Source organism: Macaca nemestrina, chromosome 12, assembly GCF_043159975.1.
Source record: "Macaca nemestrina isolate mMacNem1 chromosome 12, mMacNem.hap1, whole genome shotgun sequence".
Classification (NCBI taxonomy): domain Eukaryota; kingdom Metazoa; phylum Chordata; class Mammalia; order Primates; family Cercopithecidae; genus Macaca; species Macaca nemestrina.
This window is the reverse complement of record NC_092136.1, coordinates 21,955,303-21,982,224: the sequence shown is the minus strand read 5'-3', so window position 1 is coordinate 21,982,224 and position 26,922 is coordinate 21,955,303. Positions and strand designations below refer to the sequence as shown.

At 40.4% G+C, this 26,922-nt stretch overlaps 1 protein-coding gene across 2 annotated transcripts in view; it reads left to right on the top strand.

Moving 5' to 3' along the window:
• Positions 1–6,438: 6,438 nt before the first annotated feature.
• Positions 6,439–26,922, top strand: part of LOC105471607 (hydroxysteroid 17-beta dehydrogenase 12) — a 168,668-nt gene continuing 148,184 nt past the window's right edge. The window contains exon 1 of one of the 2 annotated variants that reach the window (XM_011724155.3): positions 6,439–6,745. In XM_011724155.3, coding sequence (XP_011722457.2) covers positions 6,586–6,745 — 160 coding nt within the window. In that variant the 5' untranslated portion in view covers positions 6,439–6,585. Of the gene's footprint in view, positions 6,746–7,037; positions 7,117–26,922 lie in introns of those variants that run through there. The other variant, XM_011724156.2, reaches the window with a different exon arrangement.

The window sequence follows — 26,922 nt, the reverse complement described above, 5'->3', positions numbered from 1 at the left end:
AACCCCAGCACTTTGGGAGGCCAAGACAGGAGGATTGCTTGAGCCCAGGAGTTGGAAACCAGCCTGGGCAACATAGCAAGACCTTATCTCTACAAAAAATATTAGCTGGCTGGGCACAGTGGCTCATGCCTGTAATCCCAGCACTTTGGGAGGCCGAGGCGGGCAGATCACAAGGTCAGGAGATCGAGACCATCCTGGCTAACATGGTGAAACCCCGTCTCTACTAAAAATACAAAAAAAAAAAAAATATATACAAAAACTTAGCCAGGCATGGTGGCGGTGCCTGTAGTCCCAGCTACTTGGGAGGCTGAGGCAGGAGAAGGGCGTGAACCCGGGAGGCGGAGCTTGCAGTGAGCTGAGATTGTGCCACTGCACTCTAGCCTGGGCGACAGAGCGAGACTCCGTCTAAAAAAAAAAAAAAAAAAAGCTGGGTGTGGGGTGCTGTGTGCCTGTAGTCCTAGCTACTTGGGAGGCTGAGGCAGGATGATTGTTTGAGTCCAGAAGTTCAAGGCTGTAGTGAGCTATGATCATACCACTGCACTCCAGCCTGGGTGACAGAGCAAGTCTCTCTCTCTATTCAAAATTTTTAAAAAGGTAGTAAGGGGAATAAAGGAAAGAACTAGGCAAAAGTAATAGAAACTAAAGTAGCTAGAATTTTTAGAAAAAAAGTGTGGGTAAAGATAACAAATCCTTGAACCTATTGCTAAAGTAAGGATTCAGGTAAAGAAAACGTCCTGAAATTCCACTATATTGTTTGCCGTAAGTTTGCTTGCATAACTGTCCTACAGTTATGCTGGAAATATGATGTGAGTAAGATATTACGGTTTACTTCCCTTTCACATGGTTTTATTTTATTTTTTTGAGATGGAGTCTCGCTCTGTTTCCCAGGCTGGAGTCCAGTGGCACCATCTTGGCCCCCGGGTTCAAGTGATTCTCCAGCCTCTGTCTCCCGAGTAGCTGAGATTACAGGTATGTAATACAGGCTGGGATTACAGGCCACCACGCCCAGCTAATTTTTGTATTTTTAGTAGAGACAGGGTTTCACCATGTTGGCCAGGCTGGTCTTGAACTCTCGACCTCAGGTAGTCCGCCAACTTTGGCCTCTCGGAGTGCTAGGATTACAGGCATGAGCCACCACGCTCGGCCCCTTTCACATGGTTTTAAACTGGTTTGTTTACCATGGCACTAATTCCTTTCTTTAAGTAAAAGTATTCTGAGTAAGATTGATGGAACGATTGTTAGATCTGCTGATGCGATAAAGAAAACTAGTTAATGTGCAATATTGATATGTCAAGATTTCACTTTGATATTTTTAATCATATATTATTGAGTGGAGAAAGAAAGTTGTTGAATTACTTTTGCATAATCACAGCTATTACTTCTGAAAAGTATATATGTTTATGTTGTGTATATTATATAGCTTCATACTTAGAAATGGAAATGAAAAGAAAAAGAAATGGAAGAATACTGTACAAATTTCCAACTGTTAGTGGGAATAGGAAATGGGGTGGGATGCTTTTTCATTTCATATAAATCTGTGTGCTTTTGCAACTAAAAAAGAGGTAAAATGTTAAAACTATATTTTGTAATCACTTGTTTCAGAATGACTGATTTCAGTTTTATTTGGGAAATACGTTTACAGAGGACTATGAATGCGAGTCTAAATAGGTGGCAGAGTAGAAAGAGCCCTTCTTTTTTCTTTTTCTTTTCTTTACTTTTTTTTTTAGACGGAGTCTCGCTCTGTCGCCCAGGCTGGAGTGCAGTGGCGCAATCTCGGCTCACTGCAAGCTCCGCCTCCCGGATTCAAGACATTCTCCTGCCTCAGCCTCCCGAGTAGCTGGGACTACAGGCCCCCGCCTCCAGGCCTGGCTAATTTTTTGTTTTTTTAGTAGAGACGGGGTTTCACCATGTTAGCCAGGATGGTCTCGATCTCCTGACCTCGTGATGTGCCCGCCTCGGCCTCCCGAAGTGCTGGGATTACAGGCGTGAGCCACCGCACCTGGCCGAGCTCTTCATTTTTAGTGCAGACATCTTGATTCTAGAAACAGGCCTGCTGCACTAAAGTAGTCCTTATGCAAGAAGGTTAACTTAAAGAGTTAATTTCCCTGTTGGAAAAACGGGGGTGTTATTGTGATGTTTGAATGGGGTAATGTATGTGAAGTGACTTTGAAGTTGATATTGCAATATTAAAGCGTAATAAGTGTTTTTGTTTGTTTTTTGTTTGTTTGTTTTTTTAAGACAGAGTCTCACTGTGTTGCCCAGGCTGGAGTGCAGTGGTGCGATCTCGGCTCACTGCAACCTCCACCTCCTGGGTGCAAGCGAGCCTCAGTCTCCTGAGTAGCTGGGATTACAGGCACCCACCACCACACCCGGCTCATTTTTGTGTTTTTAGTAGAGATGGGGTTTCACCATGTTGGCCAGGCTGGTCATGAACTCCTGACCTTAGGTGATCCGCATGTCTCGGCCTCCCAAAGTGCTGGGATTACAGGCGTGAGTCACTGCACCCTGGCCAATAAATGTTAATCTTCCTTTCTTATGGTAATATTGCTTGTTAAACGAATTACATATTAACTTTTGGGAAACCTCCCAATTTCTAATGCTGAAGACTCAGTTTCTTTTAAATTGGTTTATTCATCACACCACTTTTTCTTTTTAACCCAGGGTTGGACAACTGAATTTAAAGGCAAGTTAAAATTCAATATTTTGAACAATGTTTAAATGAAGATGAGTGGGAAGACAGAACTGTTAAAAGGTTTTATTATACAGCCAAGTGAAGGATTCAGCTGTGTCCCAAAGGATTAAACAAGATGGTATGCTTAATAATTCCTCACTTCTATGAAATTCCCTGATTATAAAGTGTTCTTTCATTCTGTAGAACTACTCCTGATTTCATCAGGAAACTCTGATCTGAAACTCAATTTACAGAAATATTAAAAATAAATTTTCAACTAAATGGGAATGTTTGTATACTAATATGATACAATATTGTTGCTTTTTTATATTAAATACCATTCTAAACTCTAAATTTGTTAATAAATGAAGCTGAAATCTAATGTGATTGTGTCTGAGTATTTTATTTGGACAACAACAAAATATTTCTAGAGACTCTTCTACTCTCCTTTAGTCTTTCTCTTTTCTTTCTTTTTTTTTTTTTTTTTGAGACAGGGTCTCACTTTGTTACCCAGGCTGGAGTTCAATGGCGCAATCTCAGCTCACTACATCCTCTGCCTCCCAGACTCAAGCAATTATCCTGCCTAGCCTCCCAAGTAGCTAGGACTACAGGTGTGCACCACCAAGCCCAGCTAGTTTTGTTTGTTTGTATTTTTTGTAGAAAAGTTTCGCTAGATTGCCATATTATAGTTTCGCTATATTGCCCAGGCTGGTTTCGAACTCCTGAGCTCAAGGGATCCACCCAAAGTGCTGGGATTATAGGCATGAGCCACGGCGCCCAGTCCTTAGCCATTTTTTAGGTGTTGCTTTCTCTGAGCTAGTTCTGGAGATATGATTTCATAGTCATGCCTTTTTGGTTCAAATTCCAATTCTTCCACTTACTTGCTTCAAGCCTCTGTTTCCTCATTTGTAAAATGGGAATAAGAGTAGTACCTACCTCACTGAACACTTCATGTCTATCTGCTAATCACTGCTAAATGCTTAAGTAGTATTGTTCTCATTTTACAGATGTAGAATTTGTAAAAATACAAAAATTAGTTGGGTGTAATGGCGGGCGCCTGTAACCCCAGCTAATTGGGAGGCTGAGGAAGGAGAATCACTTGAACCCGGGAGGCGGAGGTTGCAGTCAGCTGAGATTGTACCATTGCACTCCAGCCTGGGCGGAAAGAGTGAAAAAAAAAAAAAAAAAAGAAAAAGTGAAAAAGAAAAAGTGAAAAAAAAAAAGAAAAGAAAAGAATCAACGTTCATCCCAAAGTCTTGGGCCTTAGAAAGGGAGTAAATGACGGTATCATTAACAGAAATAGGAACGAAAAGAGGAAGAGGGTGTGTGTGTGTGTGTGTGTGTGTGTGCGCATGTGTTGAGCGCAGAGTTCTAAACATGTTAAGTTTGAAATGTCTATTTTATATCCGAGTAGAGATGCGAATAGGCGGGTGGATATATATATACACCGTATAGAAGTCTGGACCTCTAAGCAGAAGTTGAGCCTGGACAGAGACATTTAGAAGTAATCAGCTTACAGTTGATATTTAAAACCAAGGGACTGGATAAAATCATATATTAGAGAAGAGAGCTGGGGTCTGAGCCTGAGGGCATTGTGTAATTTAGAGGCCAGTAAGAGAAGGGGCCAGCAAAGGACACTGAGAGGAAAACTGGTCACTCCCTGTTGAATGGTAGAGTAAGGTTAGGACTGAGAATTGCCCATTTGCTCACTATTTTATACCTAGTACCTAGCTCAGTGGACTGGCATGTAATTAGGGCACAATAATATTTGTTGAATGAATGAATCTTCACTTCTGTTTCTTAGATATTTGTTGGGGTCCCCTAGGTACCAGGTACTGTTTTAGGTCCTGTGGATTCACAGCATAGTGTCCCCTGTAATCACAGATTCTAGTGGGGGCCACAGACAGACAGACATATGGAACAAAAAATTATGTATTGTTAGTTTATAATAACTGTCTTCTCCCCCTTCCAGCCTATTCTAAGGAGAATGGGACTGAATATCTAGAGGGCGCTTTGTTGGTGAACAATGATGAGCTGGGATATATAAATTTGGGGATATAGCTACACTGTAGGCAAAGATTTGGGGAAGAGGGAGAAGTTGAGGGAGAAGAGTGGTGGGCTTTTAGCTGAACTGAAGAGGTGGCCCCAGCCAAAGGTACCAAATTCAATTAAAATAAAATATGATGTCAGCTCAACTCACATGGCTGAATTCTGGAGGGTAATTGATGGTTTACATTTACAGCCTTAGGGTTAGACTTAATTAATCTGATAAGAGAATGGAGAAGGGGGGGTTGGGCAGCAAGAAATAAGGCTCAAATGGAATCTTATTAAACTATAAAGTTAGCTGCAAGATATGTTGAACTGTTACCCTTAGAATTATTATCCTTAAGTTCCTGCTTTACAAAAAACACTCTTAAGTCTTGAATCAGCAGCCCCCATTGGCTAAGAACAAATTTTAGGTACTTTTGTGAGCCCAAATCCACGCCAGAGAAGGGAATAAAACCTCTTGAAGAAAGGTAGAGAGTAAGTGTGAAGCACTTTATTGTTTTACACAATTTTTTAAACTTACCTTGTGGTCTTTCTCCTCTGGAAGTTTGCTAACGTAGTTCCCGTGCCTCTATCTGGACTTCACACTTCTGTGCCCCTTGGAAATACCATTCCCCCGCCCCCCAACCAAAAAAGGGAAATTTAAAAAAGAAAATAAAATTTTCTATCCTCCTTTGAAGACAAATTAAAAGATATAATCTCCTTCCAAAACTAATTGTTCAGCAAGCTGTGTTCCTATATTTTTCATTCATCGTACAGCTCTGATGCCATCGTGTAACAGTTATTAGAGTTATTAGACTCCATCAGGTTATTTGCCTTGGACTCCAAATTTTTGGGAACTAAGTGATGTTTACTGCTCGGCTGGGAGGGAGGTCTGGCATTTAGAGGGTCCTCTGTGAGTGAGTGTAACCCGAGCTAATGCCTGCAGCGAGGAAGGCACAGACACAGAAGACTGCAAGCCTTTATCTGGAAAAGTTTATGGAAACAATGACAGCACGCTTAACAATGATATATTTATTATATAACTATATCATATATATAAAATATATATTTATTTAATAAAGAGTTGAAAATAAAACCGTGACTCCACAGCCATTTCTTTTCTTTTCTTCTTTTGTTTTGTTTTGTTTTGAGATGGAATCTCACCCTTTCTCTCAGGCTGGAGTGCAGTGGCGCGATCTCGGCTCACTGCAACCTCCGCCTCCCAGGTTCAAGTGATTCTCCTGCCTCAGCCTCCCAAGTAGCTGGGATTAAAGGCGCGCGCCACCACACCCAGCAAATTTTTGTATTTTTAGTAGAGACGGGGTTCGGATGTTGGCCAGGCTAGTATCGAACTCCTAAGCTCAAGGGATTCGCCCGCTTCGGCCTCCCAAAGTGCTGAGATTACAGGTGTTAGCCACCGCGCCCTGCCCACAAGCCCACTTCTTACTACAATCTTTCCATTCACTAGCGGGTTCTCTGATCCCATTTCCTCTTCGAACCTGAGCTCAAACCAGCCTTGATCTGACTGGCCAATCCGAGCACATTCTTCCCCAGTCGCGAGTATGGCTGCAGCCAATGAGAGACCGGGGCGCCTCGGTGGGGTGAGACAGGGCGCTAGCAGGCGGAACCCTGGGGGGCGTGGTGACGGGGGAGTGTGGGCGGGGCAGTGGAACTAGAGTCAGCCAATTGCTGACGCACTACGCGCAGAGGGAAAGACAGATCACCAATAGCGACACGGATATGGTCCCGCGGGCGGGGTTTAGGCCCAAAGTAGTGTCGGAGCAGCGCCTATTAGTGTCATCCTAACCGTCACGGCCGGCGCCCCCTCCTGGATTCATTCATTCGCTTTTTTCATTCACGAAGGTAGTGAGGCCTAGTGGAAAGCCATGGAGAGCGCTCTCCCCGCCGCCGGTTTCCTGTACTGGGTGGGCGCGGGCACCGTGGCCTACTTAGCCCTGCGCATTTCGTACTCGCTCTTCACGGCCCTCCGGGTCTGGGGAGTGGGGAATGAGGCGGGGGTCGGCCCGGGGCTCGGAGAATGGGCAGGTGAGTCGGATGCAGCGCCGCGTCTTCGCTCCTGCGGCGGCCGGGACCAGGCCTGGCCCGTGATGACCAGTTCCGGGCTCTGCTCCTGGCCTTCCCCTCCCCAGCTCTCTTCTTTCTCAGGCTCCTGCGTCCCTCGGGCCCCTCCTGGCTCCCTTGGCTGTCTTCTGCTTGCTTAGACTACTTGCAGAGTTTTAAAGTACGAGATACACTGCTCGCTCAATCCTGGGAATCTAAAGCGCAGCTTGGGGTGTAGGAGAAAACTGCCTCAAGTCCCTGGGGCTTGTGTCCTTTAAGCCATTCCGGGTTCATGGAGCCAGTCAGTCGCCCTGCTGCCTCCTCAGTTACACGCTGTCCTCCTTGGTTCGCCCCTTGTAAGTGTTTTTAAAATAAAGTTTTTCGCTTGGTTTGAATATTGGCCCTGTGCTAAGGATGCAGAGCATTCTGTTAACATGTTTGGGCTGAGGACAGAAGACGGGGTGTAGGGACACAGAATTTCAGAAGGCTTTTTGCACGGCGGAATCGTACCTCCCCAGTTACGATTAAGATAGTAATCGCATCAGGATTCGGCCTATTTCATGCAATTTACAAAGCCCCAAATTAAAAGGAATTCTCGCTAAACTGTTCTGGAGTCCTAACGAGTAGCAAGAACTATTGCTTCTGTAAAATGATAACTCATCATGTTAAAATCAGATTTTTTGTTTGTTTGTTTGTTTTGCACAAGGACGTTTGTGGGAAAGAGTATACCCATAAAGAGTGAACTAAATACTTGGAACTTGTAGTCGGAGGATTTTTAAAATGGATGACGAAGGTCAGACTGAAGAAATAGGGAAAATTATCTGCAAGGAAGTTTTTTGCCCCCCCCCCCCCGCTTTTTTTTCTTTTTCATCCTATTTTGTTTCCTTCTTTGCTTTATTTTCGTCTCTTTTGGACTTTCTTCCCTTTAAACCAAGTGATTACTTATGGTATGCTTGTGGTCGTTCCCTGAGATGATTATTTATTTTGATGTTTTATGATCGAATGTGCACTTCCTAAGCATTTTATTGAATTTTGGGGCAGTTAGGCATTGCCTGCAGACTGGGCTCAGGTAAGATACACTAATAATGTTACTCCATGTTCTTTGTTTATTCAGAAACATTTAAACAACTTAGTAGGAAAGACATATGTTAACCTTTGGGGCTTATGTTAGCATTAAGAGAAAACATCTTAGCAGTGGATATGTATGTGAAATCTTTGCACGATGTGGAGCAACATTATAATAGTGTTTCACAATCACCTGTTTCTCTGAGAAAGAAAGTGTTCAGCTGGGTGCGATGGCTCACGCCTGTAATCCCAGCATTTTGGGAGGCCGAGGCGAGTGGATCACGAGGTCAGGAGTTTGAGACCAGCCTGGTCAACATGGTGAAACCCTGTCTCTACTAAAAACACAAAAATTAGCCGGACGTGGTGGTGCGCGCCTGTTGTCCCAGCTACTCAGGAGGCTGAGGCAGGAGACTCCCTTGAACCTGGGAGGCGGAGGTTGCAGCAAGCTGAGATTGCACCACTGCATTCCAGCCTGGGAGACAGAGCAAGGCTCCATCTCAAAAAAAAAAAGAAAGTGAAGTTTTCAACTTGGTGATAAAAATTAAGATTATGATTTCCCAATTGACTTGCCCACATTCTTCATTGTCCGTTTTGGGAAATCTGTTTGAGGACTTTTGCTGTAGTTACACAAGACAGTTATGCCTTAGGGAATTTTGTCAAGATAAAATTTGTAATTGGTAAGCAAAGACTAATGTTAACAACTTGTTGTTTTCTTTTCTTTTTCTTTTTTTTTTTTTTTTGAGACAGGGTCTCGCTTTGTCACCCAGGCTGGAGGGCAGTGGTATGGTGGTGTGATCATAGCCAACTGCAGCCTCGAACTCTTGGGTTCAAGTGATCCTCCCACGTCAGCCTCCTGAGTAACTGGGACTATAGGTGTATATCACCATACAAGCTAAATTTTTTTTGGTTTTTAGTAGAGACAAGGCCTTACTGTGTTTCAGAGGCTGGTCTTGAACACCTGAGATCAAGTGATCCTCCTGCTTCAGCCTCCCAAAGTGCTGGGATTATAGGTGTAAGCCACCATGCCTGGATTTTTTTTTTTTTTTCTGTTTAAAATTGACCATATTGATTGATTATTCAAATAAGTCCACGTCATCTACATATGAGTCTATAGTAAAAGGCAAGTGATGTAGCATCAGAAGTAACATTTGTGTTGAAAAGATTTGGCCCCAGAGGAAGGATAATTGATAAATTAAGGGAAGTATTTGTATAAGATTTAGATATGAAATTTGAACTGGAACACTGGAACAGCAGAGGATTATAGTATCATAATTGAAGTGAAATGCTGACAGGTTCAATTTACCCTGGGTTGTTTGAATTTTTTTTTTAAGTGCTTAAGCAGAAGAAGTGATCTTAAAAGAAAATACTTGCTTTATCTTCAAATTCTGGAACTCTTCAAAAACAAAATTAAGAGCAGCTCATCTTAAACAGGTTCTTCATATGAGTTAGAGAGGTGAACTGAAATAATTTGAAAAACAAACTAGCAGAGATGACACTTAAATAATTGGAGTTGTGATTAAAAATATTGTTCTACCAAAGTTATGATTTTAGAATTGTTGTATATAAATAGTACTAGTAAGTTTTTTCCTACAAAATTACTATCTTAATCTCGAGTCTCTGTTCTTATGCAGCCTTTGAATCTACTTTCTAGTACTAATATTTAATATTTTCCTCTTTATAACCACTTATATATTTTAAGTATTTTATATTAGCATATGTTGAATTGATAGTATATTTTTATTCTTGTTATTGTTAGTCTCTTCATGCATCTTCATATGAGTATGTTTAATCTGTCTGCCTCAGATTTTAGGATCTGAGGGGCAGAAAGCGTGGATTCTCACTTTGTCTTTTCTCACAAATTGTCTCTTCTAAACTTAAGAACAAAAACTTTGAAAAAACTTGAAATACATGCATACTTCACAATCAGTAAAAATATTCTAGGTAACGGGTTCCTTAGTGTTGTTAGACTTTGAAGACTGTCCATTATTTGGCCCAGACTCTTAATTTATCTCCATCTCCTGGTCAAGAGCTGGGCCATCTCTTTTTCCTAGTTCTCGCCAGAAGCATTCCCACTCAGGTGAATCCCCTGTGTTCCCTACACCCCTAGCAGGTGGGTTTAGCCAATTTAGTAGGTAAGACTTCTTTTTCTGTCATTGTTACCTGAATACTTCCTGTATTTCTTAGGAGAACAAAAGGAGATCCTGTGAATGTGAAGTTTCAGTTGTTTGAAGGTCAGTGTAGCAAGTAATCAAAAGGAGATTGATAACAAAGGTGGTCAGTTTGTATTAAATAAAGGAAAGAACAGTCACTGCTATAGAGCAATAAAAAATGTAATCTGTAAAATGTGGTTTGAGCATAAATACATTTTGCATGTATTTGAGTAGTTTCCATTACTGGAGAGTTCATCTCAAATGATTGCTATTGAAGTAAAGTGGAGATGACAGATGCAAAGGCAAGGTAAGTAGACTTCCAATGTCAAGATATTTTGTAACTTTAAACATAAGACAGCACTCTGAGCACTTATTTTTAGTTTTTAATGAAGAGGATATTGTTCCACGCAGTGAAGAGTAAAGGATCCACTAATCGGTTAGTGAGTTAGATTTTTTAAAACAACTTTAGTGAGATATAATTAATATACCATACAATTTGCCCATTTAAAGTGTACAATTCAAGGTTTTTATGCTCACAGGGTTGTGCAACCATCATCAAATCCAATTTCAGAACATTTTCATCTTCCTTAAAAGAAACGCTGTACCCATTAGACCCTTCACTCCCTGACCCCCACCCGCTCCAGCCCTAGTCAACCACCAATCTACTTTCTGCCTATGTAGATTTGCCTGTTCTGGATATTTCATATAAATAGAGTCATGCAGTAGGCATTTTTTTTTTTTTGGTGAGTGGCTTCTTTGATTTTTGCATAATGTTTTCAAGTTTCATCTATGAAATCTGTACTTCATTTTGTTTGTATTGCTGAATAATATTCTGTTTTGTGGAGTAAGGTTAGATTTCACAAAAAGTCTTCAACCCTTTGTTTTGCCCTCTGGATATTTACATTAGCAAATCCCTAAGATGTTGTAGCTTCTGGTTGCTGATGGAATTCATTTGGCTTTGTAGTATTCCAAAGTTCTCCTAATTCAGTAGATAGTGAGGACTTAAAAATGGCAGGAATGGTGCAGTTCTCCTCTGGAAAAACCATTCATCAAAGCATGCTTTGCTTAGCCATGCTCGAGAATCAAAGAATTCTCAAAATCACAGGTGTAATCACAATTTCTGTTTTCACATTGGTTAACTGCACAGGGTTAACCTCAAATGACTGAAGAATACTTGTGTAACTAGAGCTTGTTAATAGTAGGTGTCTTTCTTTAACAAGAGTTTGTGATATCACATAATTTGAAGAATTATATATGAAATGTTAATTACTTAAATTGACAACCCAGAAGAATTATTAATAACTATCATTTATTGAATGGGTGCTTGAAATGTGCCAGGAACTTGAGATTATTTTTAACCTCTTTGAGCTGTGCTCCATTGTCCCCAGTGACAGAGGAAGAATCAGGGGGTTAAGTAAATTGCTTTCATTCTCTATGGTTTCATAGCTATTAAATTGCCGAGTCAGGATTTGAAACCAAGTCATCCGTTCTGCAACATTCATACACCGTACGTTGGTGATGGGCCTACAGACTGGATGCGTACTTGGGAGTAGATTTCTTTATACCTACAAACTTTATTAAAAGCTTTTTGATTGGCCGGGCGCGGTGGCTCATGCCTGTAATCCCAGCACTTTGGGAGGCCGAGGCGGGTGGATCACGACGTCAAGAGATCGAGACAATCCTGCCTAACATGGTGAAACCCCGTCTCTACTAAAAATACCAAAAAAAAAAAAAAAAAAAAAAAAAAAATTAGCCGGACGTGGTGGCGGGCGCCTGTAGTCCCAGCTACTCAGGAGGCTGAGGCAGGAGAATGGCGGGAACCCGGGAGGTGGAGTTTTCAGTTAGCTGAGATCGCCCCACTGCACTCCAGCCTGGGTGACAGCGAGACTCCGTCTCAAAAAACAAATAAACAAAAAAACCAAAACCCAAAACAAAACAAAAAAATCTTTTTGATTGAAGACACACTTCCCATTTTTAAAATTAAAATTTTTATTTTTAAGAACAATCTCAGACAAAAAGCAGGCACAATTTCAAATTTGCACATTCTTGATTTTTCGGGAAGGATTGCAAAATAGTTGGCACATTTTAGGATCAAGTAGCTTGGGATTTTCTTCAGATTTGCAACCATGAATCTTGTTGTGGTATGAGAAAATACTGGAAAGTTACTAAGGTACTTAACAAAGCAAAGGGTTTGACAGTCATCAGAATGGCAGGATTTGACTTCGAATGCTATTTTCTGTTTATCACTCTGGCATTCTTGAATGGATTTAGTGACTCCCTGGAGGCCCAGCTTGGTAAAGGTCATATGCTTGCTGTTGACATTCTACTTCTAGGGTATAGATACCTATTCTTACTGGCGAGCGGATGTTGATCGCAGTAGTCATTACATGGGTTATATTTTTCACAGAGGCAGGGAAGGTGAGAGAAGGCAGAGAAACAAACTTAGTCATAAATGTTTTTGAATATTTGTTCATTCTGCCCTTTGGCTCCCAAAAGGGAGTACGTGTGCCTAAATGGAACAAGTTCTGCAGATTAGAGTTAGCAGGGCAACTTTCAAGTACTAGTGCTGGAGTCTACATAAGAGGAAACAGATGCAACTGAAAGATTAGACCTAAAAGCATATCTTTATCTGATTTGGAGGAAAAACCAAAGAGGGAGGTTTCCTGGGATTACGGATCCTGAGTCTACACTCCCTGAATATCTTCTTCCCTCACTCCCCTCCCCACCAGCCCCCATTGCTCCACCCTGTTTGTTTTGTTTGTTTGTTTTGGGTTTTTTTTCTGTTCTTTCTTTCTGTGCAACACTAACTTTCCTATTTAGAGGTCAAACCTGAACTTGGAGACCCAAACCTGGACTTGAATTCTAGCTTCCCTATAGATTTCATAGGCTTATTGTGAAGTGTAAATGAGAATACTTATTCTCTGCAAAACAGATAGTACATAAGTGCTTGATAACTTGTTATGAATAGTTTTATTAGCGTTAGTAACATTGTGCTCTGATTACCTGAGCTAATTGCCAGGATAAGGTTTAGTAAGAAAGAGTTGATACCTGGGTGACGACATTGTCAGATAACTGAGATTACCATTGCTACTTGCAACTGAGAGTGTTGAGCTTTCAAACTAATTTTTTTTTGTTGTTGTTGGTTTTGGTTGGTTGAATTGAGGATAATTTATATCTTTCAGTTTCAAAAAAAATTTGTCAGAAGACTTAGATAACAAAATTTATAAGTTTAGAATGCATGGGTAAATGGATTTGAATAGATCAGTTTCAGTGCCATTAAAAGCTATTTGTAGATAAGGATAAGTTAAATGTATATTTTAAAAATAGTGCATCCTTTATTTCATTCCCTTCTTGTCACTCTTAGCAAAACAGCATGTAGAAATTCATATGCATGTCATCTGGGATGGATTGAGATTAAGGTTAGGGAGGCAGGGTGAACAAAGCCCTCACTGGGCTTGGAGGAGAGTATGACGTAACGCTATTCATTTGCCCATTTCTCCACCACAAATACTGTTGAGTGCCAACTATAGACCTTATAATAGTCCAATGGGATGGCAAACAGTAATCAAATGAATAAATTGTGCTACGGTAAGTGGTGAGAACAGGATGCACTTGGTCCTGTGAGAATCTGTGAGGGAAAGTTCTAGAGCTGCCCTGGGGAAGCGATGCCTCAGCTGAGATCTGATGGGTGAGTGTAAGTGAGCCAACTGGAGTGACAGGAAGGGCAGAGGGAAGAATGTTCATGGCAGAAGGAAGAGCAGTTGCTAAATTCCTAGGGCAGGAAAGGGCTGGGCCCTCATGAAACGAGGGCTGAGTGACTGGAGCCAGGAAAGGTCCGACATGAGTGCCATGGAACTGGAAAGGCAGGAAGGGCAACGAGCAGGGCCTTCAGCCTTTATCCTGGAGCAGTGGAAAGCAGTTGAGGTGATTTTAAGCAGAAGGGTAACACTGTTGAGTTTGCAACTGTAAGCAGAATTTCTTGTTTCTGTGACTTTCCTAAAGTTATTGCGGGCCCTCTTTGAGAAAACATTGTTACACAGATATAGATCAGCGTAGGTATTTAGATAACCTCAGTTAAAACTGTCTTTTTAAAAATGTCAATTGGCTGGGTGCAGTGGCTCATGCCTGTAATTCCAACACTTTGGGAGGCCGAGGTGGGTGGATCACTTGAGGTCAGGAGTTTCAGACCAGCCTGGCCAACATGGCGAAACCACATCTCTACTAAAAATACAAAAATTAGCCAAGTGTGGAGGTGTACGCCTGTAGTCCCTGCTACTCAGGAGGCTGAGGCACCAGAATAGCTTGAATCCAGGAGGTGGAGGTTGCAGTGAGCTGAGATTACACCACTGCACTCCAGCGTGGGCAACAGAGCAACATTCTGTCTCAAAAAAAAAAAAAAAAAAAAAAAAAAGTGAATATACAATAAAATGAGAATTTATGCTTTTTGTAAGGGACGCCACTTTTGTGCACTTCTTAGTTGTCGTCTCTCAGAGACCATTTCTCTCTGGGGGAAAGGTCTGATAACTGTAGTATGGGAAGTTCTTCTCTTACAGGGACTACTGAGTGATGGGGTTGTTGAAACCCTGAAACTAGGTTATTGCTTTGTCATGGTAACTCCATAATACCATGGTGTGGTAGTTGAGAAGCTTGCCACAAATCTGTATCAGAAAGAATGCTTTGTTTTATTTGTTGATTTTTGTCTAGCGAAACAATGCATTCGCCCTATCTCTACCTGGCAATTCCAGGAAAACTATCCAGTTTCTGGAAAGTTATCTTTGCCACCATTTCGTGAAGTTATTTCCATTTAAATAATCTAGTCATTGTGGAAGAGAGGAAGGGCTAGGCAGTTTAAGAACTTGAACAATTGGTGCCTCTCAAGAGTATTACATTGGGAAACAGTATAGCTAACAAACAGATTGGCTTTTGAGTCAGCAGGTGAGCTGTGCCACTAAGCTGGTTGACCTTAGGCAAAAATGGTTAACCTCTGAGCATAACTTCTTTCATTTTTTAGGGGGATGATACTTTTCAGGATTATTATGATAATTAAATGAGATGTAAATGAGGTTCTAGTATAGTCCTTACTATATTTTTATGGATATTAAGTAACATATATTTAAAAGCATCATTTGTTTGTACAGATTACTCTTATTGGATGAAAAGGGACGGTTGAAACTAAGAAATAATTGTAGTTCACTCAGCAGGCATACAGTTGAAAATCTAAAATTATGAACAGATCAATTAGGAGATGACTAGTGTTACTGCATAAAAATTCCTTGCTTGGTGAAAAGATTTACTAAGCCGTTCCTTTACATATAGATCCCCTTAGTGAGTGAATCTAACATAGGAAGGACTTTAAAAAATTTGTACAACTTTTCAGTTACATTTGTAAAAACTTTACAGTTATCTTTAAGTCTTCACCACATACAGCCTTTTAGGAAATCTCATTGACTCTGAACTTCAAAATATCCAGAATCCAGTGAGTTCTAAGCCACCACAGACTCTTGTCCCTCTAATGACAAGTTTCCTATCTCTCTGCTTCCACCTTGGCTCTCCTGCAGTTGATTCTCACACAGCAGCCACAGTGATCCTTGACAAGCTTTGGTCAGATTATGTGATGCTCTGCCTAGATCTCTCTAGTGGCTTCTCATCCACTCAGATTAAAACTCATTATTTGTCTCGTGGCTTTGAACAAAGGTTATTTTATTTTATCCTATTTTATATTTATGTTTATTTTTATTTTTTGAAGCTGAGTCCTGCTGTGTCGCCCAGGCCGGAGGGCTGTGGTGCTATCTCGGCTCACTGCAGCCTCCGCCTCTCAGGTTCAAGCGATTCTCCTGCCTCAGCCCCCACAAGTAGCTGGGAGTATAGGCAAGTGCCACCACACCCTGATAGTTTTTTTGTATTTTTTATTAGAGACGGGGTTTCACCATGCTGACCAAGCTGGTTTTGAACTCCTGACCTCACGTGATCCACCTGCCTCAGCCTCCCAAAGTGCTGAGATTACAGGTGTGAGCCACTGCACCCAGCCTGAACAAGGTTTTAAACCCCCCGCTTCCTTCTTCCATTGACCTCTGACCTCATCTCCACTACTCTTACTCCGTTCCACCCACATACACCTCTTGCTGTTCCTTGAACAGCCTTGGCATTGTTGCCTTGGGGCCTTTGCTTTTTCCTCTTAAGGAATGCTCTTCCCCCAGATATCCATGTGACTGACTCTTCTTACTCTCCTTCAAGTCTGCAGAAATATCACCTTGTCAATGGGACCGCCCCTCCTACCTATAAACTCACAGTCCTTTCTCCCCCACCCCCACTCCTATCCATTACCCTGCCCCAATTTTCCTTTTTGTCATAGCGCTTGTCACCATCTCCCTTACTGTATACTTTGCTCATTTATGATGTTTCTGTTAGAATGTGAGCAATGTGAAGGCAAGGATCTTTGTCTTTTTTGAATCTCAAGCACCTAGAACAATGTCTGTACATAGTAAATGCCAATGTACATTTGTTGAATTAATGAAAATATCTGTTAAGTAAGGTTTTCCTCTCTCTCTCTCTATATATATATTTTTTCTGAGACAGTGTCTTGCTATATTGCCCAGGCTGGCCTCAAACTCTTGAGCTCAAGCAATCCTCCTTCCTCAGCCTCCTGAGTTGCTGGGATTATAGGCATGTGTCCCAGCTGTGTCTGGCTTCCAGTCTTTTTAAGATTAAGGGATAATGATTTCTGTGAATTATCTTCTGTTTTTACATTCTCTTATCAGCTACAAATCTAACAAATATTAGCGGTTTCCCAACCTCTAAAAATGAAATTATTTAATCTAAAAATATAGAGTAACCTCAGAAAGAAGTTCTCCTAATACAGACTCTGGAACTAGATTACCAACTTTTGAATCCCAGCTCAGCTAGTTACAGTGTTATCACCTTAATCTCTGTGCGCCTCAGTTTCCGCATCTGTAAAATTGGGATAATTATAGATTGGAAATATTGATTAAATGGGGCTGAACTGATTTAATGGGTGTGGAATACTTAGACTACTGAGAGCATTACCTGACATTTCAGTAGTAAATACTATAGAAATGATAGCAGATATTATCTGATGGGATGATTCTGACTTTATCCACATGCATCTTTTCCCGACTTTCCCTCCAATTTCTAAAGACACTGCATATTTCCTTCTAGATGAGTATCAAAATCATCAATTTTAGTATGTCTAAAATTTAGCTTTTCTACTATCTCCAGCCTGTTCTGGACTTCCTTATTTTTACTAATTATGTCATCGTCTTGCTAGTCATGTAGCTCCAAATCAGAGATGGCAAATTCTGATGCCTCAGGCAGGTAAAGTAAAATGAGCGACGAGGACCAGGTGTAATGCATGTCAAGACACTGTCCAGGTAACCAGGCATAGTCTCTAGTAGCACCCTTGAGCAGCACTGGCACAGTCCTCTCAGATTTTCACCAGCAACCCAAATCTAGATTTTCACATAGAAAGTTTCTTAATTGTTTAGAGTTGATGCAAATTTCCCAGGTTTACTCTATGGACCAAATAAATTATGTCAGTGGACAGATGCATCAAGTGGCCAGTTTGCTCCCTCATCGCTCAGATTCTTTAAGTCTTCGAATCATGCTTTCCTTGGCGCATCTAGGTAGGAAATTGCCAAATCTTGCTGAATCTACCACTACAGTCTCTCTTGCATCCATACTTTCCTCTATGTTCTCCTAATACATTGCCTCCCTACCAAATCTTACACTCACTCTGGTGCAAGTTTAATCTACCAGTGAAACCTCCAATCAAGTTACCCCTTCCTTATACCTTAGGCAAACATGTCAGAAGTTTCATAAAGTCTATGCAAATATCAGGCTCCTTGGCCCTTTTGATCTTGGCCTTGTGTCTGTTTCTGATGTCATCTCCTTTGCATCCTTCCTTGGATGCATCCTAAATGACGTCCTGTGTCCCAGACGTGCCTGTGCTTTCCTGCTTCTTGCAGCCTCCAAGGCCTTGCTTGTGCAGAGGCATTTAGTAGGTTTTGGTGGTTGTTGCATGTTGGCCTCACTCTGCCTGAGGTGCTCTTTCTCATATTCCACATTCTTCCTGTTTGTGAAATTCTACTCATGTTCCAGAGTGTCAGTTGTGACTTTTTGTGTTGAGAGCTTTCTAGATGGTAGTGATTGTGCACTTTTGGCACTCTAATGGTATTTCTTGTATTCATTCTGGTGGGCTTTTTCACAGTTTACCTTATTAGTCATGTGTATGTATATGTGTGCATGTATCACTTCATTTGCTCAAAAGTGTATTTGCACTATAATATTTCATGAGTGAATTCTTTTTTCCTTGAGGTTCTGGTGTACTTCAGTTGGGAGTTGGGTGTTTTGCTTTAGTTTTCTATTTTTTGTTCTACTTTGCAAAATAATTTGTAAACTATTTTTTCTCTTTCTTCTGAAACCTCAAGTGCTACACATCTAAAAATGCTAGATTGAAAATAAACCAAGGCTGGTTAGACAAAGCTGGTTACAGAGTTATGATAGCAGGGCTGTCATACTAGTTTGAAAGTGTATAATGCACTGAGACTAAAAAGATGTCCTTGAATAGTATTGGTAACAAGCTAACCTTTCTTCCTCTGTGGTATCAGGAAATTACAGGGAGTTACAGGGAACTGAACACTCTGCCACATTTAATAAACATTAAATATAAACTTGTTTGTATATTTATTATTCATTCCCAAATCTTTACAAAATTGTCGTGAATAGATTTTCCTTTAGTAAGAAAGATTTATCCAATTAGAGTTTTAGTAAAACCTTGCTAATTGGTAAGACTAATTTGTGAAAAATTAAATTCTAGGGTATGTTGACCAAAATGTAGTTTTTAATTTTGAAAATGTGATAAAATAAGTCCATACTTTCTGGAACCACCATTCTTTTTGGATTGTTGAAGACTCTGAACCAAATTCCCTGGAAAATCTCTTTGACAGTAAATACATTGAATAGTATGTGTATAGAACCAGAAACTGCTATAAAGTTAATCATAGAGCATTGAGTATATAGTTTATTTGCTTCATGGAAATAAATGAATACTACAGTTGGTTGACAATTTTTGCACAAGTTTAGTCAGCCATTTTGTGAAAAAACTTGAGAAAATGAAAAAAATCAGGAGGCAGAAGAGAATCATGATAGAATAGCAGAACTGGAAGGGATGTTAGCAACCTCTTCACTTCAATTATTAGGGAAATACATGCTGGAAAAGGTAATGACTTGCCCAAGATTATGCATCCAGTTAGAGAACGGCCAGACCAGACAGTTCAGTGGCAAAGGGCAGAAGTGGTGGATGCATCTGTGGTAGACTGATTAAAAGCAATGATAGCAGCGATGAGCAGCAGGCTCTGACAGCAAAGTGGAAGAGATTTGTCTGGGTTGAATTAGAGGAAAGTGGCGAGGAGGAAAAGCAGAGGTGATTAGTGGTAGTAATGAGGATGCTGGCAGAACTGGACTTCATCACACATTCCCGAAACTGGTATGAGGCAAGAAACAGTCCTCTCAATACAAAAGCCTAAACTCTTTTTTTTAATTATTATTTTATTATTCCTTTTTTTGAGATGGAGTCTCGCTCTTTTGCCAGGCTGGAGTGGGCCGAGACTGCGCCACTGCAACCTCCGCTTCCTGGGTTCAAGCAATTCTCCTGCCTTAGCCTCCCAAGTAGCTGGGATTACAGGCATGCACCACCATGCTCAGCTAATTTTCATATTTTTAGTAGAGATGGGGTTTCACCATATTGGCCAGGCTGCTCTTGAACTCTTGACCTCATGATCTGCCTGCCTCGGCCTCCCAAAGTGCTGGGATTACAGGCATAAGCCACTGCATCCGGTTGAGCCTAAATTCTTAAAGAAATGACATGTACATTTGTAGCCCTTGAGGACACCATTATGCCATGCTCTTGGTACACCCTACATAGATGTTAAGACCGGGAGGCACTTGTTCATTGTATATAGTGGTGCAAGCTAAGTTAGTTGATCCAATATCTCCTACCCAGAGTCTCAGCTGTGCTTATACCCCAGACTACTGATTATGTTGATGATACTTAATTGCCAAGGAAATACTTCATTTAGTATATGTTCCTCAAGGTGGCCAAAAAAGAGTATAGTATTTTTTAGAAATTTAAATACCAGTGTGAAAAAATCCTTTAATATTCCTAGTCTGGAGAAAACTTCTTCTTCAGATTGATTTTACTCTAATGACTGGCATTAACTGCTCAACACCAAGCTAACTTCCAGGAGGAATATTGCCAGCTTTGCTTTACTGATAGCTGAGACTGCAGTCCTGTAGAAGCAGTACTCATACAGTAGACATGCTCCCCTGATCTTACACATCCAATCTTATAATTTTGCTGTGGAACAGGAAGCTACTGCTTATCTGTGTGTTCCAATGCCTATCACTGCCTGTCATGTGGAAGGAAGCGATGATCTCCTTATAGATAATGTGAAAAAAAAAAAAAAGCCACCTTGGGCTAGACAGCAACATTCACATATTCTGAATTAGAGCAGGCTGATTTAATAAAATGTTACTGTAATGGTGACATTTTAATTTACAAAGCCCTTTTCAAGTATCTTGAATTATTTCCATAACAACCCTATGAGGCAGGTTAGGGTTGGTTTTGTTGTTTCCATGTAATATACCAAGACCAGATGGAGATGCAGTGACTGGTATAAGGGTTACACAGATAGTGAAGTAGCAGAAGAAGTTGAATCTAGGTTTTCTGACTAGACTCCATGTTCTTTCTAATTTACTGCCAAGGCTGCTGAATAAGGGTGATTTTAAGGCCATTTGGAATACTTGCACATGAGCTTATAAGTGGATACTTTCTCAAATGTTGCTTGAAAGTGCAAGGTTGGCCAGGTGTGGTGGCTCATGCCTGTAATCCCAGTACTTTGGGAAGCTGAGGTGGGAGGATTGCTTGAGCCCAGGATTTTGAGATCAGCCAGGGCACAAAAAAAGAAAAGAAAAGAAAAAAAAAATTAGCCGGGCATGGTGATATGTGTCTGTAGTCCCAGTTACTCAGCTGGCTGAGGTGGGAGGATTGTTTGAGCACAGGAGGTTGAGGGTGCAGTAAGCCGTGACTGCACCACTGCACTCCAGCCTGGGTAACAGAGCATGATCCTGTCTCAAAAAAGAAAAATAAAAGCTAAAGGTCTGTTTATATCATGGCAGTATTCAAACTCATCTGGATCATATGAATCAGTCCAGTGTGCTTGTTAACATTATATTCTAGGGCTTTACTACAGACCTACAGGAAAAAAAAATCTGTAAGAAAAAAGCATGGGACCATGTATTTTTAACAAATAAGATGATTCTTAAGGTCATGCATTTTGGGGGCCACGCGCAGTGGCTGACACCTGTAACCTTAGCACTTTGGGTGGCCGAGGTGGGCAGATCATTTGAGGTCAAGAAGTTCTAGACTGGCCTGGCCTGGTCTAGTAGAGATGGTGAAACCCTATCTCTACTGAAAATACAAAAATTAGCCTGGAGTGGTGGCATGTATCTGTAATCCCAGCCACTTGTGAGGCCGAAGCAGGAGAATCGCTTGAGCCTGGGAGACAGAGTGAGACTCTCTCAAAAGATCAAGCATTTTGGGAAACACTGGACTAGCCCTAGAAAAAACAGTGGATTATCCATGCAGGCTTTTTAACCAACTATCTTCTCGATACCAGGGCTTGGTTTGTAATAGTGAGCCACCGCGCCCGGCCCAGATGGCTTTTTAAAAATTATCTTTATTGGCCAGGCACGGTGGCTCGCACCTGTAATCCCAGCACTTTCGGAGGCCGAGGCAGGTGGATCACTTGAGGTCAGGAGTTTGAGACCAACCTGACCAACACGGTGAAAACTGGTCTCTACTAAAAATATAAAATTAACTGGACGTGGTGGTGCACGTCTGTAGTCCCAGCTACTTGGGAGGCTGAGGCAGGAGAATCACTTGAACCTGGGAGGCAGAGGTTGCAATGAGTCGAGATTGCACCATTGCACTCCAGCCTGGGCAACAAGAGTGAAACTTTGTCTCAAAATAAAAAAGTTAGCTTTATTATGAAATTAATATAAATGATATCTTTTAATGATGATTCTTAAAGAGGCAATAGACTAAAGAGGATGTTCTAATTAGTCTTCTTTTTTTTTTTTTTTTTTAAAGTCCTTTAAATGATGAGGAAGGAGGAAAATGGGTTTAGGTTCTACCAGAAGAAATTTAGATTTTAATTGGCTATCTGGATGACCTTTGTAGTAATTCAACAGTCGGATTGGGTAATTCCTTTGGCAGATAAATAAATAAATATATTTCTAACTTTTATTTTAAGTTCAGGGGTACAAGTGCACATTTGTTACAAAGGAAAATTTGTGTCATGGAATTTTGTTTTACATATTATTTCATCACTGAGGTATTAAGCCTAGTACCCATTATTTTTCCTGATCATCTCCCTCCTCCCACCTTCCACCCTCCAAAAGGCCCATGTGTATGTTGTTTTCCTCTGTGTGTCCATGTTCTCATCATTTATTATAGTTCCCACTTAAAAGTGAGAACGTGTGGTATTTGGTTTTCTGTTCCTGTATTAGTTTGTTAAAGATAATAGCCTCTAGCTCCATCCATGTTCCTGCAAAGGACATGATCTTGTTCTTTTTTATGGAGCAGATAAATATTCATTGTGTGGTGATTATATGCTAGGCCCTGTGCTAGGTATGAGAATATAGTGGTGAGCAAGAAAGCTATGGTCTCAAAGGTCTGATATGCAGAATCTACAAGCAAGTTAAACAAATTTATAAGAAAAAAAAACACAAAACCCATCAAAAAGTGGGCAAAGGATATGAACAGACACTTCTCAAAAACATTTATACGGCCAACAAACATATGAAAAAAGCTCAACATCGTTGATCTTTAGAGAAATGCAAAACCACAATGGAATATCATCTCATGCCAGCCAGAACGGCAATTATTAAAAAGTCAAGAAACAATAGATGCTGGCGAGGCTGTGGAGAAATAGGAACACTTTTACACGTTTAGTGGGACTCTAAATTAGTTCAACTGTTGTGGAAGACAGTGTGGCAATTCCTCGAGGATCTAGAACCAGAAATACCATTTGAGCAATCCCATTACTGGGTATATACCCAAAGGAATAGAAATCATTCTACTATAAAGACACATGGACACATATGTTGATTGCAGCACTATTTACAATAGCAAAGACATGGAACCAACTCAAATGCCCATCAATGATAGACTGGATAAAGAAAATGTGGTACATATACACCATGGAATACTATGCAGCCAAAAAAGGAATGAGATCATGTCCTTTACAGGGACGTGGATGAAACTGGAAGTCATCATCCTCAGCAAACTAACACAGGAACAGAGGACTAAACACCATATGTTCTCACCCATAAATGAAAGTTGAACAATGAGAACACATGGACACAGAGAGGGGAGCAACACACACCAGGACTTGTTGGGGGGTGGGAGGCAAGGGAGAGGGAAAACATTAGGACAAATAGCTAATGCACGTGGGGCTTAAAACCTAGATGATGGGTTGATAGGTACAGCAAACTACCATGGCACATATATATTTATGTAACAAACTTTCACATTCTGCACACATATCCCAGAACTTGAAGTAAAACAAACAAACAAAAAAAGAAAGCCATGGTCTCTATCTCTGCTGGTCTGACAGAAGCCACAGACATTATATAAGCAGGTCCATGAAGTGTTAATAGGAGCCGGCTATGGGGGCACTAACCTAGTTCAGGGGCTTAAGGAAGGTTTTCTGGAAGAAGCAACATTTAATCCAATATGTGGAAGAAAAGTAGATGATGATGATGTTCATAATGGTAATAAGACATAATGTTTATTAAAAAGCTTACCATGTTCCAGGTACTTTTCTAAATATCTTAATTGACTCATTTAGTCTGCATGTAATTTAATAAGATAGATCCTATTAATATCCCTGTTTTAGGAAAAGAGAGCTAAAATATAGAGCGGTCAAGCAGTTTTCCCAAAGTCACACAGTAAGTGGAGGAGCACCTGGGCTTTGAACTGAAGTCTGTCTCCTCAATTTCCTCTCTTAGCCACTATGCTAAATGGCATTGATAAATTAGAGATGGGCAGGTGAGGGGGGTTGGAGGACAGGGGACTATTTCAAGCAGTGAGAACACCTTGGGTGAAGACCTTGAGGAAACAGAACATTTCAGGAAGCTTTTCTAAAAGAAGGTTGGGAGAGCTGGGGCTGAGAATCCTGAGAGGAGAGAGGCAAGAGATAAGACTAGAGAAATGTAGGCAGGGGGCCAGATCCTACAGGCCCTTGAATCTACAGTAAGAGTTTGTTTATCCTAAGGACAGTGGGAAGTTGTTGAAAGATTTTAAGCAGTAGAGTGTCATGATCAAGTTTGTACTTAGGACAGTTTACTCTGGCATTTTGGAGAATGGATGTGGAGGCAGCAGCTCAGGAGGTGGGGAGACCAGCAGGAGACTGGTGATGGTAAACCAGGCATTGGGTGGTGGTGGCTTGGATTAAGGAAACTGAGACAGGGACTGGGAGAGGGAGTCAGACAAGAAAGAGATAGGAGGTAAAGTCATGGGCCCTTGTCATAAACTTATGGTTGTGAGGCTTAGGGAGACAGCAGAGTCCAAAAGGACTGTGAGGTGTCTGAGCTCTGGGCACTGACATAAACAGCAAGAGAAGGAGCAGACTTTGGGAAAAAATAATGAGGTTGATTTCTGACAGGTTCTATGTGGATATCAGTCTTACTGTAGATTCGCACCAAGCTGAGCCTAAGTCCTTTGGTGTAGCCATCATTTAAGTTGTTCTAAATTATATGCTATATTTTATAGTCTATAGAAAAGTTTGGTGCCTCAGCATGTAATAGTTTAGGAAAAGGAAAATGTTATTTTTTAATAAGTTGAGTGTATTCCATGTAGCACATATTGCTGTAGTTGGGTCAATCAGTTTGCTTTTTTCTCTTTGGGCAGGAGGTATAGTGGAAAAAACGGGTACAGGATTATCACAGGACCTGAGTTCATATCTTACCTTCCCACCTTTGGCACTTATTAGTGTGGAATCTTCAATCAGCTATTCTGTTTTTTTCCATCTGTCAAATGTGTTAACAAATCCCCACTTTGTCTAAGATATTAAGAGTCTTTGGAAGTGTGGCAGAAAGTACAAAGCGTTGTGCACATACAAAGGCATTGGGCCTTTTCCTCTCTTCCCCTTTCAATTCGAAACCTAAAAATAGAATTGTCTCATGAGTTGATCAGCTTGTGTGAGGTTCAGGTTGCTTCAAGATTTATTTTGGGATCTGTTGCAACTTTGCTGTGATCAACACCTGAGTCTCTTGATGTGATTATCTAATATATATCAATTTTATAACATACCTAAAACAGATTTTTTAAAGCAATTTTTGTTAATGTAAGCTTGTTTCTAAATTAAAAGTTTAACTAACTTAACCACTAATTGTATTTTAAAGAGATGCCTTAAGCTTCAACTTTATTTTTAACGTATACAAAAGGTATGTATGGTTAGTTACTACAGTGGATTAAAGATATAGTTAAATTATTGTTAGTGAAGTATCATTTCTCTATGGTATAATTGGAAGACTTTCATAGCTTGACATAACTGTTTAAAGTCCCATTATTTTATTATAAGCATTATTATGAGAGATGATTATAAGTTCCTGTCATTTCTCACTCAATACCCCACTGTTCCCATCTCATGCTAAAAGATATTTAGAGTTCTTTTTCTTTAGCTAAAGGCTTTTTATTATTCTCATTTTTCATTTTTTCCTCTAGGGAAGTGAGAAAGGAATGTTCTCATTTTTATTTAAGCTAGATTCTGATGAATTATGATGTTAATGAGATAATAGTACCTTTTAGATACCCATAGCAAAAGTATCATCTTTGAAATGAGGAAATATTTTCCAGAATGTACTTTGAATCAATTTTTTTAAAATGCTAAGGAGTATATATCCAAATCTTCTAATAATTTTGGCTTCAAAATATGTATATTTGAAAATTGTGAATCACTTTTTTTTTTTTTTTCAAATTGTTTGTTAATGTTAGTGCAAATGGAGACATTTATTTTTCCCTTCTCTTGTGTTCCTATTTTAGTTTGGGTTCTCCCAGAAGCAGATGTTGAGACACAGATTCAAGTTCAGTTTATTTGAAAGGTGATCCCAAGAAACACCAGTAGGGAGGAGACAGAGAAGGGAATTCGGCCAATTTGGCCAAAAATCTAATAATCTGATCAAAAAATGGACAGAAGGTTTGAACAGACATTTCTCAAGACATACAAATGGCAAACAGACATATAAAAAGGTGCTCAACATCACTGATCATCAGAGAAATGCAAGTCAAAACCACAGTGAGATATCATCTTACCCAGCTATGGTTTATATTCACAGGGCATTATCAAGCACTGTGGCCCACTGGAGCTTTAGCCCACACAATAACTCTGGAGCTAGAGCAGAACTCAAGTTTCAGAACTCTTATCTGAGGGGCTGGGAAGTTTGGGTATTTATACACCAGTGGCCTTAGTCACTGGATGAGGGCTGTTGATGGGAAGGAGCATGAATTCCCTAGGACTTCTAGTCTACCATGTACTTGGCATTGCTGGCTTCAGCCACCAGGGAACATCCTTATTTATTTATATATATATATATTTTTTTAATTTGTAATTTTCGTGGGTACATAGTAGGTATATATATTTTTGGAGTACATGAAATATTTTGATACAGCATGCAATGTGAAATAATCACATCGTGAAGAATGGGGTATTCATTCCCTCAACCTTTTATCTTTTGAATTACTAACAAAAATGTACAATTAAGTTATTATTGACTACAGTCACCATGTTGTGCTGCTATCAAATGGTAGGTCTTAATCATTCTTTGTATTTCTTTTTTTTTGTACCCATTAACCATCCCTACCTCCCT